Raw genomic sequence first — 19,623 nt, forward strand, 5'->3', positions numbered from 1 at the left:
CGTGATTGTGTGGCTAGGCATAGCTCAAATAGCATCTATAAATTTGCTGATGATACAACCATTGGTGGTAGAATCTCAGGTGGTGACGAGAGGGCGTACAGGAGTGAGATATGCCATCTAGTGGAATGGTGCCACAGCAACAACCTGGCACTCAATGTCAGTAAGACGAAAGAGCTGATTGTGGACTTCAGGAAGGGTAAGACGAAAGAGCACATTCCAATCCTCGTAGAGGGATCAGAAATGGAGAGAGTGAGCAGCTTCAAGTTCCTGGGTGTCAAGATCTTTGAGGATCTAACCTGCTCCCAACATATCGATTTAGTTATAAAGAAGGCAAGGTTGTGTCTGTACTTTATTTGGAGTTTGAAGAGATTTGGCATGTCAACAAATACACTCATAAACTTCTATAGCTGTGCCGTGGAGCGCATTCTGACAGGCTGCATCACTGTCTGGTACGGAGGGGCTACTGCACAGGACCGAAGGAAGCTACAGAATGTTGTAAATCTAGTCAGCTCCATCTTGGGTAGTAGCCTACAAAGTACCCCGGACATCTTTCGGGAGCGGTGTCTCAGAAAAGCAGCGTCCATTATTAAGGACCCCCAGCACCCAGGACATGCCCTTTTCTCACTGGTACCATCAGATAGGAGATACAGAAGCCTGAAGGCACACACTTGATTCAGGACCGGCTTCTTCCCCTCTGCCATCCTATTCCAAAATGGACATTGAATCTTTGGATACTACCTCAGTTTTTTTTAATATACAGTAATTCTGTTTTTGCACATTTTTAAAGATTATTCAATATACATAATTGATTTAGTTGTTTATTATTATTATTTTTATTTCATTTATTTTTTTTTCTCTGCTAGATTATGTATTGCATTGAACTGCTGCTGCTAAGTTAACAAATTTCATGCCATATGCCGGTGATAATAAACCTGATTCTGATTCTACTTGCATATATTCTATCTATACCCCTCAGAACCTTGTATACCTCATTCAGATCTCCCCTCAATCTTCTACATTTCAAGGAAAAAGTCCTAACCTATTCAATCTTCTACTATAACTCAGGTCCTCCAGTACCAGCAACATTCTTGTAAATTTTTCTGTACTCTTTCAACCTTATTTACATCTTTCCTATAAGTAAGTAACCAAATCTGCACACGATACTCCAAATTAGGCCTCACCAAGGTTTTCTATAACTTGAATATAACATCCCATCTCCAGTACTCAATACTTTGATCTATGAAGGCCAATGTGCTAATGACCCTATCAACCTGTGACACCACTTTCAATGAATTATGGACCTGTATTCCCAGATCCCTTTGTTTACCGCACTCCTCAGTGCCCTACCATTCACTGTGTAAGAACTGGAGCACTGTGTAAGAACTGCCCTGGTTGGCCCTACTGAAGTGCAAATCCTCACAATGGCCTGCATTGAATTCCATCTGCCATTTTCAGCCCATTTTTCCAGGTGGTCCAAATCCCGCTGCAAGCTCTAACAGTCTTCCCTGCTGTCTTCTACATCCCCAATCTTGGTGTCATCCACAAATTTGCTGATCTAGTTAACCACATTATTATTCAGATCAACAATATAGATGAGAAACAAGAATGGACCCAGTACTGATCCCAGTGGCACTCCACTAACTGCAGGCCTCCAGTCAGAGAGACACCTATCTACTACCACTCTCTGGTTTCTCCCACAAAACCAATATCAATTCCAATTTATTATCATCTCAACTTGAATGTCGAGCGACTGAACCTTCTTTAACAACCTCCCATGTGGGACTTTGTCAAGTGCCTTGCTAAAGTCCATGTAGACAATAATCACTGTCTTGCTTTCATCAACTTTCCTGGTAACTTCCTCGAAAAACTCTATAATTGGTTGGACACAACCTACCGTGCACCAAGCTATGCTGACTATCCCTAATCAGTCTATGTCTATCCAAATTCTCATATATTCTGTCCTTTAGGATACCTTCTAGTAACTTTCTTACTATTGAAGTCAGGCTCACCGGCCCATAATTTCCTGGTTTATTTTAGAACCTTTCTTAAACAGCAGAAAAACATTATCCATCCTTCAATCATCTGGTACCTCACCTCTCACTAAGGATGATTTAAATATCTCTGCTAGGGCCCTGGTAATTTCTACACTTGCCTCTCACAGGATCTGAGGGAATGCATTGTCAGGCTGTGGGGATTTATCCACCCTAATTTGCCTTAAGACAACAAACACCTCCTCCTGTATAATATGTGTAGGGTCCATGAAGTTGATGCTTTGCCTCATTGCTGTAGACTGCCTGTCTCCTGAGTAAATACAGATGCAAAAAGCCATTTAGGATCTCTCCCCTCCCAAGTCTCTTTTGGCTCCAGTCTGATCTTCCAGCCGACCAGTTTTGTCCTTGGCAATCCTTTTGCTCCTAACATATCTGTAGAATCCCTTAGGATTTTCCTTAGGGCAACTTCCTGCCTTCTATTAGACCTCCTGATTTCTTTCATAAGTGTTCATTTGGAATATTGATTCAAAGGAGTGGTGTTCATTCAAGCTCCCAGTCTTCTATTAATGTTTTTGGGAAATGTGAAAATGCATGGAAATCTACTGCCCCTTAGTGGTTCTTGAAAGCTCAGAGCAATTTGTACCTCGTGGTGAACACCTTGGAATTAGAACCGGGTTTATTATCACTGGCATGCATCACAAACTGTAGTTTTGTGCCAGTAGTACAATGGAAGGCTTAAAATAAGATCACTATTACTACAAGAGTACTATAGTTAATGCCACAGTATGCAGAATGACTAAGATGTGATTGACATAACTATGGAAGACTCACTAATTAAGGAGTTTCTACTGTTCACTAATGTGCTCAAGGAGGGAAACTTGCTATTCTTCCTGGTTCTGGATGACATGGGTGGTTGATATTTAAATACACTCTAAAGCGACCTAGCAAGTAACTCAGTTATACTATTACTGCTACATTTAAACAGAGAAGTAGTAAAACCAGATATCAACCCAGGGACTGGCTCTCAGAGTCCTGAACGTTGTTTTACAGCTCTTATTTAATTTCATGGCAACCTCCTCCTGATTAGCACCTACCATTTTCTCTCAGTTAATGAATCAATACTCCATGTTGAATATCACTTAATGGTCCTCTGTAAATGAAGCCTTGATTTGTAGCAGCATTGAGATAACTATGGCTGTAAAGGCAATCAATGTCTTTCCCCAGTCTACCAAATACATGTTCAGAGCGTGATGGAATACTGCATGCTTTCCTGGTTGAGTGCAGTGCCAACAATTCTCAAGGCTCGATGCAATTGCACAATGTCAATCACCCCAACCATTCACTCCCGTCAGCACTGCCACAGCGGCTGCAGCATGTACCACCTACAACATGCGGTGCAATTACTCACCAAGGCTAATTTGACAACATCTCCCAAACACACAGCTCCTAAAAAGGACAAGGACACTACATTGATAATACAGCAACTTGCAGATTGCCCTGCGAGCTGCAGACCTGGGCAGCGGACAGGAGAGGCATAATTGTTGCTGCTAGTAACACTGCTGCCTCACAGCTCCTGCAACCCAGGCTCAACCCTGACCTCTGGTGGTGTCTGACTGCTAGTGTGTCCTCCTGCTTCATCACCTCCCAAAGACTTGTGATGGTTTGGTTGTGCTGACAGACCATAGATGAGTGGTAGCTCTGGGAGCTGGTGGGTGTGTGGGGAGAATAAGACTGAGATTAGTGTACGATTTTGTGTGAACTGTGTTTTGATGATGTCTGACCCCAGTGCCATCCTGATTTGGAAATGTATTACTGATCCTGGAACTCCCTACCCCACAACACTCCTGAAGAACTTTCAAAGCAGGATCTCATTGCCACCTTTTCACAGACAACCAAACCTTCCTTCCATCTTGTGCTACCCTCGTGCTCAACAGGAAAAATTTAAATTACTGAATTTCAATATGAAGAGAACCTGAAACTGTTATACAAAACTACGTTGTGTTAAACAGATATTTCACTTTGTCTCAGTTCCAGATTTCTGTCCTGTATCTCATTTTGATGGATTTGGTCTCTTCACTACTGCAACCAAAGGTAAATGTGTTGCACAGTCTATACAAGTTAGGTTCAATGTTAAATTAAAGGTGAAAGTGTTTTGCAAACATCAAAAAAAACCATGCAGATGTTGTAAATTTGAAATATGAATGCTGGAAATACTCAGATCAGTTAGAATCAGTTAAAGTTGCAGGTCGATGACCTTTTCATCAGAACTGAAAGTTGATGTATTTGACAGTATATTACTGAGGAAATATTGTACTGTAGTGTGTTTGTATTTAAATTTACAGCCCGATCATCATCTATGCAATTAGAGTACAGTATGTTTGCAAAGATGGTGTCCATACATGAAATTCATTGCTAGCATGGCCCGTGTTTGTCTAGCCTGCCCAGTGATGGGCCTGAGTCAAAATAAACCCAGACTTGCTAAAGGCAACTGATTCCATTTGCAATTATTTAGCTGAGGATGCCTCAAAACTTGTGTGCATTTGGAGTTTTATAACCTTGAAATATTTCACTCTTTTTAGTCATTAACATATTTTGCAATAAGGAATACTTTAGTGTATTTTAATGTACATTCCATTTAAATAGATTAGTTATAATTTCTTTTGAATCCCTTTGGTACTGATTCTTTAACATTATTAAGTGACTGACAATTTCATTACTTTTTATTTTAAAAGGAAACCTCTGATATAACTGTTACATTAAAAGCATGCACTGATGTGATCATGGTTCTGGAAGAACAGAACAAATCCTGGCTTAATATATTTTCGATGACAAACCAGGGTAAGTTGTTTCATTTTGATTTGGTGTATTTTTAACCATTGTGATTTGTAAGGTTATGATTTTATCTCAATGCAGATCACCTCAACAGAACAGAGGTGAGATTTATCACAACTATGAGAATATAATTACATGAGGCATTAAAAAAATGTAAGCAGCTTAAATAGACAAAAAATAAGAAAAAGAACTATAGGAAAGAACAAAAATACAGGAATATATTGATAGTAATGAAGCCAATACAGTTCCAGAGCAGGAACTTGAATCAAGTTTCATATCACTATGTGTTGCCAAGTTTGTTGTTTTGAAGTAGTACAGTGCGATACATAATACTATTATAAGTTACAATAAGAAATATAGAAATGAATGGTCGTGCACACAGAGCAACAAGTGTGTTAAGTGCTTACGGGTTCATAGTCAATTTAGAAATTTGATGGCAGAGGGAAAGAAGCTGTTCCTAAAACGTTGAGTATGCGTCTTCAGGCTCCTGTACTTCCTTCCTGAGAGGTCCTCAACTGTGGTGAGGCTACTGCCCTTAATGGAGTGAGCGGAATGAGTTAAACTACCTTATTACTGACATAGTCACACTATCAGGCATAAGGTGGATCTAGACTTGGTGGGAATTACTTGAAGCCGTGCGTACAGGAAAATTAGAACTGGCAATTAGAAATAGTTTTGGGGGAGGGTGGGTGGAGGATGAAAATAGGCTTATCATAAAAGTGAGTAAAATATTACAATAGTTGGAGGAGTTCAGCCTCTGCAATATTAATTGGATCAAAATGGAATAAATGAATGGGTGTCCTACACCATGTGCAAAGTGCCCAACACGTAGATATGGCTATTGGATCTAATAACAGTAATGAGGTATTCCAGATAAATTGATGTGAAGAGACACCTAAAGAGAAGTGACTACAAAACCCTTTAGAATGGTAACCAAGAAAAATGCAAGTATAATGAGAAGCAGATTAATAGGTTGGAGAAAGCTGAGAAAGGAAATCAGGAATGTAAAATGGACCAGAGTGTAGCTTCATCTGTGGTCAAACCAGTATTTTATGATGATGTCCAATAACCTCTCTGCTCTTTCTTCTATGTACCAAGTTAAATAGAGGCAAGAATCCCATAAGCTACCTGAATCAGCTGATTTACCTGTGCTGCCAATTTCTGGGATACCTGGATTTGTACACGAGGTCCATCTGTTTTTCAATTCTTGTGCCCCACCATTCCTTGTTTAGATCCTATTCTTACTTATTCTCCTGAGGTATATCACCTCACACATCAGAATTAAAGTTCATCTGCCATTGCTTTATCCATCCTATCAATTGTTCTGTGGCTATCCTTCTATCACCAAATCCTGTGTCACCTACAAACGATGTACCTCCTAGATTCATATATAGATCATTAAGGACCCTGGTATCAATCCCAGGCATTCAGTCATGGAAACCTTCTGCCTTGTGTTAATAAGTCAAGTTTGATCCCAATCTTCTAACATGTCTTTGATCCCATGGGTTCTGATAGACTTTGGTAGATCAATTTAATTAAAACATTTGACAACCTCCCTTGTTCATTTAAATAAGTCCATGTCTTCAGCTGTAAATTTGATTACCTCTTCAAAAAAAATTCACTCAAGTTGGTCAGGCAGGATCTCCCCTTAACATAGCCATGTTGACTATCTTTGACTAATTCCTGTTTTTCCCAAGTGTAGATTAATCCTAACCCTCAGAATTTTTACCCACGAACATCCCTACTACTGATATTAGACTCACAGATCTATAATTATCTGGCTTACTTCTTCTGCACCTCAAGGATGGCACATTTTCTGTCCTCCAATCAAGAATTAAATAATTTATCAGGGCACCAGCTATCTTGTCTTGCTTCTTTTGGTAATCTAGGATGTAACTTATGTGCTAAAAATTAGCCACATTAAGCATAATAGGCCATTGAAAACATTTTCATTTTTAATAATGCAGTCTAGAACTTCACCATCTTCAACTACAATGCCCTTTCTCTTAAGATGATAAGATACAGGAACAGAATAAGGCCATTTGTCCCACTGAGTCTGTTCCACCAATCCATTATGGTTGATTTATTATCCCTTCTCCTGCCTTCTCACCATAACTGTTGAACCCTGACTAATCAAGAATGGAATCTGTTGACCTCCACTTTAAATATATCCAGTAACTTGGTTACACGGCTGTCTGTGGCAATGAATTCCAAAGATTCACTGCCCCCTGGCTAAAGAAATTCCTCCTCATGTCAGTTCTAAATGAATGTCCCTTAATTTTGAGGCTATGCCCTCTGGTCCTGGACTCCAACTATAGGAAGCATGTTCTCCACATGTACTCTATCATGGTCCTTCAATATTTGATAGGTTTCAATGAGATCCATTGAACAAGTGCTTCTCATTTGTGTTTACTAAGACTTCATTTACATCCTCCAGTACCTAGCACAAATTGTTCATTTGATTCCTACTGTTGCCTTAGTTACCCCCCTCTTGTCTTTTAATGTAATTAGCAAATGCTGTGGGATTTTCCTGCATCTTGATTATTAGTATTTCATGTCCCTCTTTTCTCTGCTTGTAGTAGCTCTATAATTTTCCATGCCCCTGCCCCATTTTCCTATATCTAGGGAATTATAGGGCAGTCCTTTAACATTAGTGGTTAGCGGAAAATATTGGATCCCATGAGGGCTAACCACAGATTTGGATGAGAAAAAAACAGAAGTTATGAGTGGAGTATGAATGCCAGGATGGATTAGTTGCACAGGAGTGGCTTTCTTCTGTGCTGTAGATTCAGAGTAAAATATAGGAGCTACATATGGAACAAGAGCACGAGCATCTCAGTCTCACCATCTTACAGTAGTAGTCATCTTGACCTGGTCAATGTGTTAAATTTGTATGGGATCCACCTATGTGACTCCTCTTAGATTGTATTATGCTGCCTATGGAAAGCCATTTGGAAAATACCGTATTTTAGTTACTAATTAAAATGTGTTCCTTAACTTGCCTATCCAATTGTAAGTGGACAAGTAGTATGATGGACATCTCTTTCTACCAATACCCATCCCAGAAACCTGTTGAGGCATCTAAATTCTGGGAGACATTTAGCTGAATAAGTGGTTTTGAACATCATCTCCCCCTCCTGAAGAAACTAGCAAATACATTACCAAAGCTTCTACTCTGGCATATATTCCATTCCACTGATGAGATATGCAAATGTCCATTTCTACCTTCCAGCAATATACTGAAGTAGATGAAACAGGTAGTAACCCACCATGTTTACAAGTGTGGAAAAGTGTATCTTCTTGAGATGAATTCAGTTTTGGTATTCTGTCACATGAATATATTATAAAGTTCAATTGGCAGTTGTGTTTAGAATGTGCTTATTATCAACTGGATGAACAAATTATTGAGATTTTCCATTAATCAATGAACGGTAATATTTATTGTTAATGTATTGGTCTGCATTTGGCCATAAAAGCCACCTGAATATAGCTTGTACCTATTCTTCCTGCAACAGGTCACAATCCTCATCAGTTCCTATACAGTATGATGTCAGATATGGAAATAAAGCTTCTTCCTGTTGTCTTCTATAGGTATGATGTCTATAACATGAGCTATCTATGAAAAGATCTTCATTTTTTGTTAAAGAGAAACTCAAGCTTAATCCCTAATGACTTGATTTAAAATTTAAAGCTTTAAGACTTGGGATATAAATTACGTGTTTACAAACAATATAAATCTGCAGCTGCTTTGCAGATATGCCTTTACACACAACTGGCAATTTTTCTGCTTTGCATGCAAAATAATTTGAATGAAGCATCAAATTAGGATCTTCTGGCTTGTAATAACTGTTTCCTTGACTCTTCTTCCGTTGACCTTATCTTGCATCAGGAAGTAGAGTTGTTGTAATGCCTAGTGCCTTAAATATTTCTCAATTTTTCCAATAGTTTTATTCCTGCTCTGGATCCAAAGCTTCTTTCTTCTGTCATCAAGCACCCAGATTTTCTTTTAGTGGCTATCACTGTGTACTCGGCAATCATCAAGCTCTTCCTCGATGGAGAAGTAATCTCAGCCTCGGATCAGTGCGACTTGCAGGTAACTTCCTTGATGATTAACAGAAACTAGACAACGGGGTGACCCATTGGGGCACCCTTTGAGAAAGGGTAGTGCAGTCTGATGTGACCAAAATGAACATTAAGTTTTCCTGAATACTACTGGTATCGCTTTGCTTTGGAAACTGAAGTAGAAAACCTCAGTTTATTAAAGAAGAATGATGTGTAGCAAAGCAAATATAGCTGCTCCTCATTTAATGAAGGACACTTTTGATGGCATTATTTCTGGTTTATCTGCCACCCTTGTGCCTCTTGTTGTCATTCTGGAGACATGCAGCCCTTTCATCCCCCATGTCTTCAGCTGTTTGTTGTTTGTCTCTGATCCTGGAGACATGCGTGCCTCTCCTCCTCTGTCTCTTCTTTTCTCATCTTTTTTTTGTCCTGACTCTTTGATCCTGGAGTCGTGTGGCCCTGGCCTCATCCGATTCTTGTTCTCTCCCTTTCCTTGCTGCTTCCCGACGTTTGGGGTCATCTCTTGACCATAATGTCCCCCTTCCCTTTCCACGTGGCATAATTAGGCTGACCATTTTTTTTTACCCTAATGCTGGATAGAAGATACAAAGCAGTAACACCAAAGGATGCTGATTATTCTTGATGTGGTTGGCGCTCTCCTAAATGGACGTGATATAGTCACCGCTGCCCTTTGACTGCAGCAAAGGGTTTTATGGGTGTCTCGAAGTACGTCATTACAATAAGATTTAATTATCTCTTATTGATGGGTGGCAGTTAGATCTGTCCCAATCCTGCACGTGCTGATGGTGGTTAGCAGAATGTGACCCCTCGAAATAGAGCTGCCCTGCCCTTCTGCTCCAGTAGGTGTCACTGTTGAGACTGGCCGTGCGTGTGCGTCGGGCTGTCGCGTCCCGATTTCCATGATGGCCAGTTGGGTCTCGGGTTAAAAGGGAGCCTGTTTATTTTGGTGAATGAGTAATTTTATATGAATATATAACCCTGAACTTTACCTGCATCCTGTAAGTTAGCACATATTAATTCAATTTTGCCAAAAAAAAGTGCCGCTGTAATGCACCGTTTGTGCTAATTGGAGGTCACAAACAGACAGACAGAGCATGAGAGTTTTAGTAGTATATTGATAGGAAATATCTTTCTCCCAAATAGCTACTTTCCAGTTTGAGCCCACAAAGTTTACAGTTCAATCTCTCTTGCTGAAATTAGGAAAAATCTTTTTTTTTTAAACACAGTTCATTACTATCAATATTTTTTCAAAATCATTGTATTTGATTTACTCTTACCTTTGTTATAATAATACTGGGTGACATTATTTTAATATTACTTGTTTCATTTGAAACCAGCACTAGCTAATGGTGTCTGCAGCAATCTGCCCATTGTTACTTGAATTCAGTAGCAGCAGATTCAAGTCATGAATATTCTATCAGTTTCAATTAGAATAGACACTTTGTGCTTGATAAGTCTCATCTTATTTTGAATGGCTTTAGAACATAGACCAAGTTCCAGTTTTGGTTACTTTGTTGCATTTTAACTTTTCTTTGGGAGTTTCTTGTTCAACCTCTGCCAGCCTTAATCTTAAACCCATTTTAAGAACAATGTCCAGTTTTTGGATTATTCTCCAAATTAGTTTGCCAATCTGTTCTGAGGTACCACTTACAACCACTCAAAGACCCTTATTAACTACCCACGATAATTCAGAACAGTCATAAATGTGTTTCTGCTGTGAATTATCTTGCCTCTGTTCAATCAAGAGTCTAACTCTGAACAATAGTAGAGTTTTTTGTTTGGTAACAGGAAATTCAGAATGTACTATTGATTAAAGGAGTTATTTTATTTCAGATGGTAACAAAGTGTTGCTATTCAGAGAGGAAAACATGAGAAAAATCAACCTGAGTAAACTATTGGGTTTTGGATTTTATCAATAATTAATAATCTTTGCTTGCTTTTCCAGTCAGATCCTTTGGAATTGATAACAATCGGACGTCAGTTCCTCCTTCGAATAATTCCAAGATGTTCCAGTCAAATTCTTTCACAGCGCAATAAAGTAAGATATTCTAACAAAATTCATTATGATTTTATAGCATAGGGTTCAATAAATACTCTCATACTTTAAAAAACATAATTGTATTTTAAGAAAAATAAAGTAAAATACAGTAATTGAAAAGGGTGCATTGGTATTACTTCTAAACATAATGAATAAGGATCACCTGATTCTGAGAGTAGGATTGACAATGGGTAAAAGGCAGCAATGACATTTACACAAGCCCTAATAGAAAAAAAACTCAAAATGTTTTCTTTCTAATGTTCAAAGATTAATGTTAGAATGATAAACAGTTCATATGCAAGTTCTCACCTTACATTCAACTAAGTTTATTAAGAGGCCTGCAGGAAATGATTCAATGACAAGCCATCTTAAACTAGCTAAATATTTGTCTGATTCCAGTCCAGTTGTTTGTGTTCTTGATTTGCTCATACAAAATCGCAGAACTAAAAAAAATGCTGTTATAATGATGGGATATTACCACCGTAAACTCAAAATACTTGCAACCCTTCAGTATATGACTACCAGCTCACACAAGGAGATGAAATGTTCCTGCCTGTTTATTTTTCCTTAATCCAAAGTCCTATAACGAAAACAACACTGGAAGCATTAATTAAATGAAGAAATATTGTGAGAAGAAAAACAATTAAGTGTTTGAGGTCACAGACTTCTTCAGCACTTGAAAGGTCTTGCTCCTATTGATCTCCTGCCCTCAGCTTCAGAGTGCAAAGGCAGATTACCATGATAAGCCTCCCTTAGACCACAATTAAATCAGTCACTGGTTTAGCTCAGGAGATCCTCTGCTGCTGATCAGGAAGAGCAGTCAGATGGCCTTGAATCTGTTAATTATTGCTGCTTATGCTATGAAGCTGTCACTATCCAATATTTCTGAAATGCTTTCTATAGATTAAAAATGTAATGAAATCAAAATTCAGGTTGCCATCACATTACCAACAAGGGTTAAGATACTGTTTCACTCATTTTACATGCTAGTACTTCAAATGCATATGCATTTTACTAAATGTTTTAAAATGAAAAATGTTCTATTTCTTTAGCTGCAGGTTGCTTGCAAGTTCATTGACCCAGAGCTGAAAGCTTCGCTTGACCACCAGCTGCAGCTTTGCTTTGGTGATGGAGTCTATTCTGAACCAATTCTTTTAGAATGATTGATTTACTTGGAGCAGAAAGTGAGTAAACTACAGAGAAGAGATACACTGTCAACATTGTGGCTTTCCAGTCAATAGTGAAACAATGAACAAAAACAAAAGGCCTCTGAAATAAGTTATGGACAATTTCATTTGCATTAATTGCCAATATAGTGTATACTGAATAGTAAAATAGCATCTGTTTGCCATTCTACACAACTTTTCAATTAATGAGGTATACAAAATTGTAGAATCTCCTGTAATAAATTTTATTAACTAACTTTGGTTTTACTTTGAACATACCAAAATAATATATACAGCAACATTAACCATTTATTTAAGCACTTGACTGCTTTATTAAATACTGTCATTTCTTTGAAAGTGTCTGAAAAATGTATTGAGACATAAGAGGGTCCAACCATTCTCACTTGTAAAGATAGTAATCAAACTAAACCAGATTTCACCAACTAGCCTACCATACAAGAAACCAAAAGTAAAATTATCTAGGCACTGGTAATCTGAAACAAAAACAGGAACCTGTTCAGCAGACCAGACAGCATCTATAGTGAGACAGAAAAAGAAGTTAATGATTCAGGTGTATAATATTTCCCTAGTTGTGATGAAAGGCCAGTGACCTGAAACATTAAAAGTTTTCCTTTGCCAAGAATGATAGCTGACCTCCTGTGGTTATTTGATTGTATAGCAATTTTTTTTTGAAAGGTACTACTAATGAGATTCTTCCTTTATCTGAGGTAGAGTAATTGATGATAAATTGTCTTATGAAATTCATTTTTGTGCTTTGTTTGACTTTATATAGCTTGTTTCCCGATATTTTGAATTTGAAACATAGCGTAGAAGGTATTTAATGTCACTCTACTAGATACTTCTTTCAAGGTGGAAGCAATGCAATCAACTGTTTTATACTGATGATTAGAATATTACATTGCTGGGCTGCATGGTACTTTTTATACAACTTCTGTATACTTTACAAATATTGGTTTTAAAGTTACAGTAAAAGCAGTCATTTTCATGTATTGTCTATAGTTGGCATCATAACAATTGGATGGACAGGCAGACAATACAAATTATTCATTTATTTGATGAGGTTAAAGATGTCTGTTTCAGATATAAATTAAATATGATTTACCTTACAACTGTACTAATTGCTTATTTTTTAGTTCTGTAAAATGGTCATGGATTTGAGACTTGGGTAATTTTCTGCTTTATTAGTAATTTTCAAGCTAAAAAGACAGTGCTATAAGTACCATGAACAGGTTACTGCATATTAAACTAATATACTTTTTTTAATAAATAATTTTATAGAATTTATTTTGTTACTTGGTTGTCAATATTAGAAAGTAATTCATAACCATTATTACCTTAACAGTATTGTAACTTAAGGCTCCATATTAGAAAATAAATATAAATGCAACTTTTAAATTAGTTAGAAATACACAACCATTCTGGAGTTCCTAATGTAATATTTTAAAATAAAAATTACACTAATTAGGAACTTTCCTGCAGATGTCAAATGAAAACTAATAAAAAGTTAATTTTGTTTAAAAAAATAATTCAAAAGTATATATTAAGTGACAGGTGCTGAGAGAGTAATTCACATGAGCAAGGCAAAACTTTCTGCACTTGTTTAGAATATTTTAGGTTGGATGAACATGTGGGAGGAAGTGGCAGGGGATAGAGCAAAAGCAAAAATTCAAACTTCTCTAAAATGTACCTGTGGAAACCCTGAAGATGAATCAGTATCAGTGAGCACTTACTCCAACACTGGTTATCAGTTTTGAATTCATGAATTCATATTGATTAATAATCCAATTCTTTTTAATCATCTTCCTCTTTTTAAATCTATTTGCTATTGTTGGGTCATCTAAGAGCTTTACAAAACATTTTCACAAATCTAATACTCAATAACCTAAGAAAATAATCTTTATTCAAACTTAAATTGCATTCATAAAAGGGCATGAGAACCTCCGTGAACTCTGATCAAAGCTGTATCACTCTAAAATCTATACTCTGCAGCCACTTTATTTGGTACAGGAGTGGAACCCGGTGTAGTCTTCTGCTGCTGTAGCCCATCCACTTCAAGGGTCAACATGTTGTGTGTCCAGAGATGATCTTCTGTTGTACTGCGTGATGATTTGAGTTATTGTCGCCATCCTGTCAGCTTGGACCAGTGTGGCCAGTCCCCTCTGACCTCTCTCATTAACAAGGTGTTTTCACCCACACAACTGCTGCTCACTGGATTTTGTTTTTGTTTTTCACACCATTCACTGTAAAGTCTAGATAGAGGCCATTGTGAAAATCCCAGGTAGTCAGCAATTTCTAAGTGCTAGTGCAGTGGCTTGAGTATCTATGGTCAAAGACACTCAGGTCAACATTTCTTCCCCATTTTGATGTTTGGTTTGAACAATAACTGAACCTCTTGACCAGGTCCACAAACTATTATGCATTGAGTTGCTGCCACATGATTGGCTGATTAGATATTTGTATTAACAAGCAAGGTGTACATGTGTACCTAATAAAGTGGCCACTGAGTATATGTAACCTGAATAGGAGTACCAATGATGTACCCCATTCAATAAGTATAACAACTTGTACTAGTTACACAAGACTAGATATCAACATACAGTATATATTTCTAGATTTTATAAGTTAAGCTGCTAGCTTGTTAAACATATTTGGCACTTTTCCAAACAGTAGAAATAAGCTATTTTAAAAAGCAATGTAACAGAGAAATCTTTTGTAATTAAACTTTACCAAACCAGCACAATATTGCATTTATTCATCTTGATCCTCTTCTGGTGAAGATCTTCCTGATACCGAGACAGGTGCAAATTTTGAAGAAGTTTCTTCTGACTCACCATTAAGCTGATGAATATTTGTTAACTGGGTTCCTGTTCAATGAATGTTTCTATACTTAGCTGACTTGATTCAGTTTCAACTGGTTTGTTTTTATCTGTGTTCTGAGTCAAGGGATGAACCATAGACATATGAACATTTAAATTGTGGGCCTTCTCAAACCGCTTCCCACACTGGTCACAAGCAAAATCAAGTTCAGCTTCTGCCTTGTGCTTGGTCATATGGTATTTCAGGGATGCTCTCTGCCTGCATTGGAAACCACAGACTTCACACCTACAGACACAAAGTGAAAAAAACAAGTTAAATTAGGCTCCCAAATACTAATCTGGCTATTCACACTTTATCAAATTCCACAGGAAACTCTCTATTATGTTCCTTGCCTTACTTAAGCTAGAAGTACAGAATCAAAATCTATAATCTGTTGTCCCTGATTCATAATCTGGCATGGTCAAAGTAATTAATTTATACACTACTCACTCATTGGGAACCCCAGTCAGTGTGGATCGGAAATACCATCTTCTCCTTGCTGGCAATCAACACCGATGCACCTCCAGTGCTCAACTCTCTCTATACCTGTGATTGTGAGGCTAGACAATTCAAATGTTTGCTAATAACACAACTATTTTTGGCAAAATTTCAGATGGTGACAAGGAGGCGTACAGGAGTGAGATAGATCAGCTGGTTGAGTGGTGTCACCACAACAACAACCTTGTGCTCAACATCAGTAAGACCAAGGTGTTAGATTATGGGTTTCAGGAAGAGGAAGCCAAGGGAACACATACCAGTCCTCATCAAGGAATCAGCAGTGGAGAGGGTGAGCAGTTTCAAGTTCCTGGGTGTCAACATCTCTGAAGATCTATCCTGGGCCCGACATATTAATGCAATTATGATGAAGGCACGACAGAGGTTATTATTTCATTCGGAGTTTGAGGAGATTTGGTACATCAACAAATACTCTAGCAAATTTTTACAGATGTACCATGAAGAGCATTCTAACTGGTTGTATCACCGACTAGTACGGAGGGGCCACAGCAACTTTCTGCAGCTCTTTCCAATCTTGTGCAAATTCAGCCAGATCCATCATTGGCATTAGCCTCCACAACAAAAGGACATTTTTAAAATGCAGTACCTGAAAAAAGCAGAAAAGGCCATGATCCCCTTTGTTTATTTGGGACACTATGCCGCTTAACTGGGGCAGGAGACAGTTGCCGAATAATTTCTAATATTGTCAGATGTGTGGACATTGGACACTACACCTGTTTAGAGCGATCAGTTTTTAAATAGCATCAGTTACATATGCTTGTTCAAAGAACAGTAATTTTTATTACTGGTAGTTGGTGAGAAATAAGCAATAGATCAATTCAGAACTGTTTTGCTCACTGTGATTTCAAGCATTCTGGCTTGGAGATACCAGAAACAGCTAGGAGTTGAAATAAAATCACTTCACTACTTCAACAAGTTAGGAACTACAAAAAATTTGAAGATATTGATAATCATCTTGAATGTTACAATGAAGATTTGGGGGATGCAACTGTCGACATCATTGAATGAAGGCAGTGCATTTCTACACTAGTCTGAACTGATTTTGTTCATTTACAGTTAATCAAAAGAATACAGCAGTGCACAGGCACACTGGATGAATTTCTCCACCAATAACAATTAGGAACTAATCCAGTTTCATAGCACTGTAGTAGTAGTAGTAGTGTTTTAATTTGTTCTGTATTTCATTTAAATACACAATTTGTTACTTAATTAAATGGTAGTTTATTTTTTTTATACATTTTTATCTATTTCCATGAAACTTTGGCTAATTGTGGCAGCCATTTAATTGGGCCAAAATGGACTGATCCTGATGTATACCAGTTAACTGGAATCCACAGTATATATATGTATTATAATTTAGTTTTCTATATATGACACTGTACTGCTGCTGCAAAACATGCCATGATATATGCCAGTGATATTAATATGATTCTGATGCTGGCATGGTCAACAAACTGAGGAATTGCTTTTGAAGTGCTGCCAGCCACAGCTGCATAGATAATAAAGCAATTAATTTACACACTGCATGCTAAACAAATAATAATGAGCTAAATAATAAAGTAATCTGTTTTGTGATGGTTTTTATAGCAAAGGTCTTGTAATAGAGTTGATTCCTCACATTTTTAATGTACATTTTCTTAAATACAGTTGAGGCAATACACAATTCCTTTGTTCCATGTCGCTGCTGAACAGAGGTACCATTCTGATTCTTAATGGAAGAAAAAGAACTACTCTTAATTTAAGCAAGAGTCATTGGTATTTATGTTCTAGCTCTAATGTCTTGATAATATAAAAGCTCGTACTAATAAAATAAATTGGTATCATTCAAAGAAAGCAAAATTGAGTCTATTTTATCAAAACAGGCCCTCAAATTGTCATAACTAAAGGCTTTGTCGCCTGAACAAGTTATAAAACACTGCTAATTCTTGATTAGTCTTCTGTAGAATCTCTAATCCATAACTGAACACCTTAAGCTTCAACTATTCTAATGCTCATTGAGGCTCTTCCTTGCTTTTTACTATAGCTAACTGACAATTCAGATTTAGCTACATGTGTGTTCAATTTGTGAATTAAGTAATGGACATACAAGATTGGGGGATACAATTTTAATCACCTTGTGTTCCTGCTTTTGATCTGCATAGTTTTTGGTAAGATGATAGTTTTTTTTTGGATGACTGAGCTATTTACTTTCCATTGAGCATTACCCACCTCATCAACTCACCAAAGCTCTCCTCTGCTCAGAACTTCACTTCCACACATCCCCTATAGTCTCTTTCCTATTTTCAACTCCGAGTCACTGTCTTTAAATTCTAGCCTGTCTACATCAGAAACCTTCTTCAGCTACCCTCTCTTTTCTGGCACCACTGGGAGTCACATTCAATTGTACGCTCCTGTCCTTGAAAATAAATATATTTTATTATTTACAGTAACAGGCCCTACTAGCCGGTGTCACCCAATTACATCCACTTGACTAATTAACCTACTAATCTGTACATCTTTGGAACATGGGAGGAAACTAGACCACCTGGAGGAAACCTACAAGGTCACAGGGAGAAGGTGCAAGTTCCTTACAGACAACGGCAGAATTGAACCTGGGTCGCTGGCACTATAAGATAAGCTGAGATAAAACTTTATTCATCCCAGAGGAGATTATGTTGCAAGGTTGCTTAGTCAGAAATATATACTTTAAAATACAAAATGCCCATTAAAAAATAATTGTGCAAAATAAAGATGTGCAATGAAACTATAGACTTATATACTAAAGGCGGAGGTGTTGTACAGTCTTATAACCACAGGGAGAAAGGATCTCCTGTGGCATTCAGTTTTGCACTTTGGTGGAATCAGTCTGTCAGTAGAAGTGCTCCTCTGCTTGTCCAGTATGTCATGAAGGGTGAGAGGGATTGTCCATAATGCTCGGTAGCTTTTTCAGCATCCTCCTCTCAGACACAACCACCAAGGATTCTAGTTCCACCCCCAGAACTGAACCAAGCCTTCCTGACAAGCTTATCGATCTTCTTGGTGTTGGCTGCTCTCACCCTGCTGCCCCAGCAGACTACAGTGTAGTATAGAATGCTGGCCACCACTGAGACTTAGAATATCGCATAGTCCTGCAAACGATGAATGACCAGAGCCTCCTTAGGAAGTACAGTCGGCTCCGTCCCTCCTTGTACAGAGCCTCTATATATTTAGTCCAGTCCAGTTTATTGGTATTTGTAGTCCCGGATGACTTCTACCTCCTTTCTTTGATGGAGATGGGAATGCATAGTGTTTTCACCTTCCTGAAGTCCACCAACTCTTTTGTCCTAGTGCTGTTGAGCTGCAGGTGATTCAGTCCACACCATCCAACAAAGTTGACCACCACTCTTCTGTACTCAGCCTCTTGGCCCCGGCTGATACAGCCCACAGCTGCTGAATCATCCAAAAACTTCTGCAGGTGGCAGGACTCTGAGTTGTATCTGAAGTCCGAGGTGTAGACAGTGAACAGGAAGTGAATATATAATATTTTATGATAACTGATACTGAACTATTCTGCCCAGTAGGTATCTCTGCCTTAAATAATTTTGAAGCAGAAAGGAATAAGTTAGCAATTCTTCCATTTCCTCCTTTGTGATACTTACAGCAGTAGAGGAAAAAAATATTTTTGGCTTAAATTGCTTTCAGAAATCAAAAATATTGTGATTGAGGTATATGTCTGCAATTTTCTAGCAGAGTATCTCCTGTACCTTATCTAGGTATTGGAACGAGGTCCTGGAAATAATTTCCAGGAGTACAAATAATTTTATTCTTCACTGCCATCTAATGAATGAACAATTGGACAAAATAATTGTTGATGGAACCACTGAAAAAACTAGGGAGTACCATATTCCTCCACTGCTTGAAATATCAAAGTTTCTCTTCTGTACATTTTATAACTGTTTACCTCCATATTCCAGGAAATTCAGAACATAGAACATTTCAGCACAGTACAGGCCTTTCAGCCCACAATATTGTGCTGACCTTTTAACCTAATCTAAGATCAATCTAACCCACCCTTCCCACATAGCCCCCCATTTTTTTCTACAGTCCATGTGCCTATAACAGTTTCTTAAGTGCCCCTAGTAGAGTATATGTGTCTCTACCA

General features: G+C 37.9%; 2 protein-coding genes across 5 annotated transcripts in view; one reads left to right on the forward strand and one right to left on the reverse strand.

Annotated features, from left to right (window-relative positions):
* The window catches only part of LOC134356239 (Fanconi anemia group A protein-like), a 128,611-nt gene extending 109,275 nt beyond the window's left edge, over positions 1 to 19,336 (forward strand). Inside the window, exons 39-45 of one of the 2 annotated variants that reach the window (XM_063067032.1) lie at positions 4,020 to 4,082; positions 4,724 to 4,829; positions 8,339 to 8,414; positions 8,769 to 8,916; positions 10,852 to 10,944; positions 11,997 to 12,128; positions 15,601 to 19,336. In XM_063067032.1, coding sequence (XP_062923102.1) covers positions 4,020 to 4,082; positions 4,724 to 4,829; positions 8,339 to 8,414; positions 8,769 to 8,916; positions 10,852 to 10,944; positions 11,997 to 12,107 — 597 coding nt within the window. In that variant the 3' untranslated portion in view covers positions 12,108 to 12,128; positions 15,601 to 19,336. Of the gene's footprint in view, positions 1 to 4,019; positions 4,083 to 4,723; positions 4,830 to 8,338; positions 8,415 to 8,768; positions 8,917 to 10,851; positions 10,945 to 11,996; positions 12,129 to 15,600 lie in introns of those variants that run through there. The other variant, XM_063067033.1, reaches the window with a different exon arrangement.
* Positions 14,971 to 19,623, reverse strand: part of znf276 (zinc finger protein 276) — a 51,023-nt gene continuing 46,370 nt past the window's right edge. For all 3 annotated transcript variants that reach the window (XM_063067036.1, XM_063067035.1, XM_063067034.1), the window contains one exon: positions 14,971 to 15,233. In XM_063067036.1, the coding sequence (XP_062923106.1) occupies positions 14,984 to 15,233 (250 nt within the window). In that variant the 3' untranslated portion in view covers positions 14,971 to 14,983. The remainder of the gene's footprint in view (positions 15,234 to 19,623) is intronic.

The sequence above is a fragment of the Mobula hypostoma genome, chromosome 14 (genome assembly GCF_963921235.1).
Source record: "Mobula hypostoma chromosome 14, sMobHyp1.1, whole genome shotgun sequence".
NCBI classification, from domain to species: Eukaryota; Metazoa; Chordata; class Chondrichthyes; order Myliobatiformes; family Myliobatidae; genus Mobula; species Mobula hypostoma.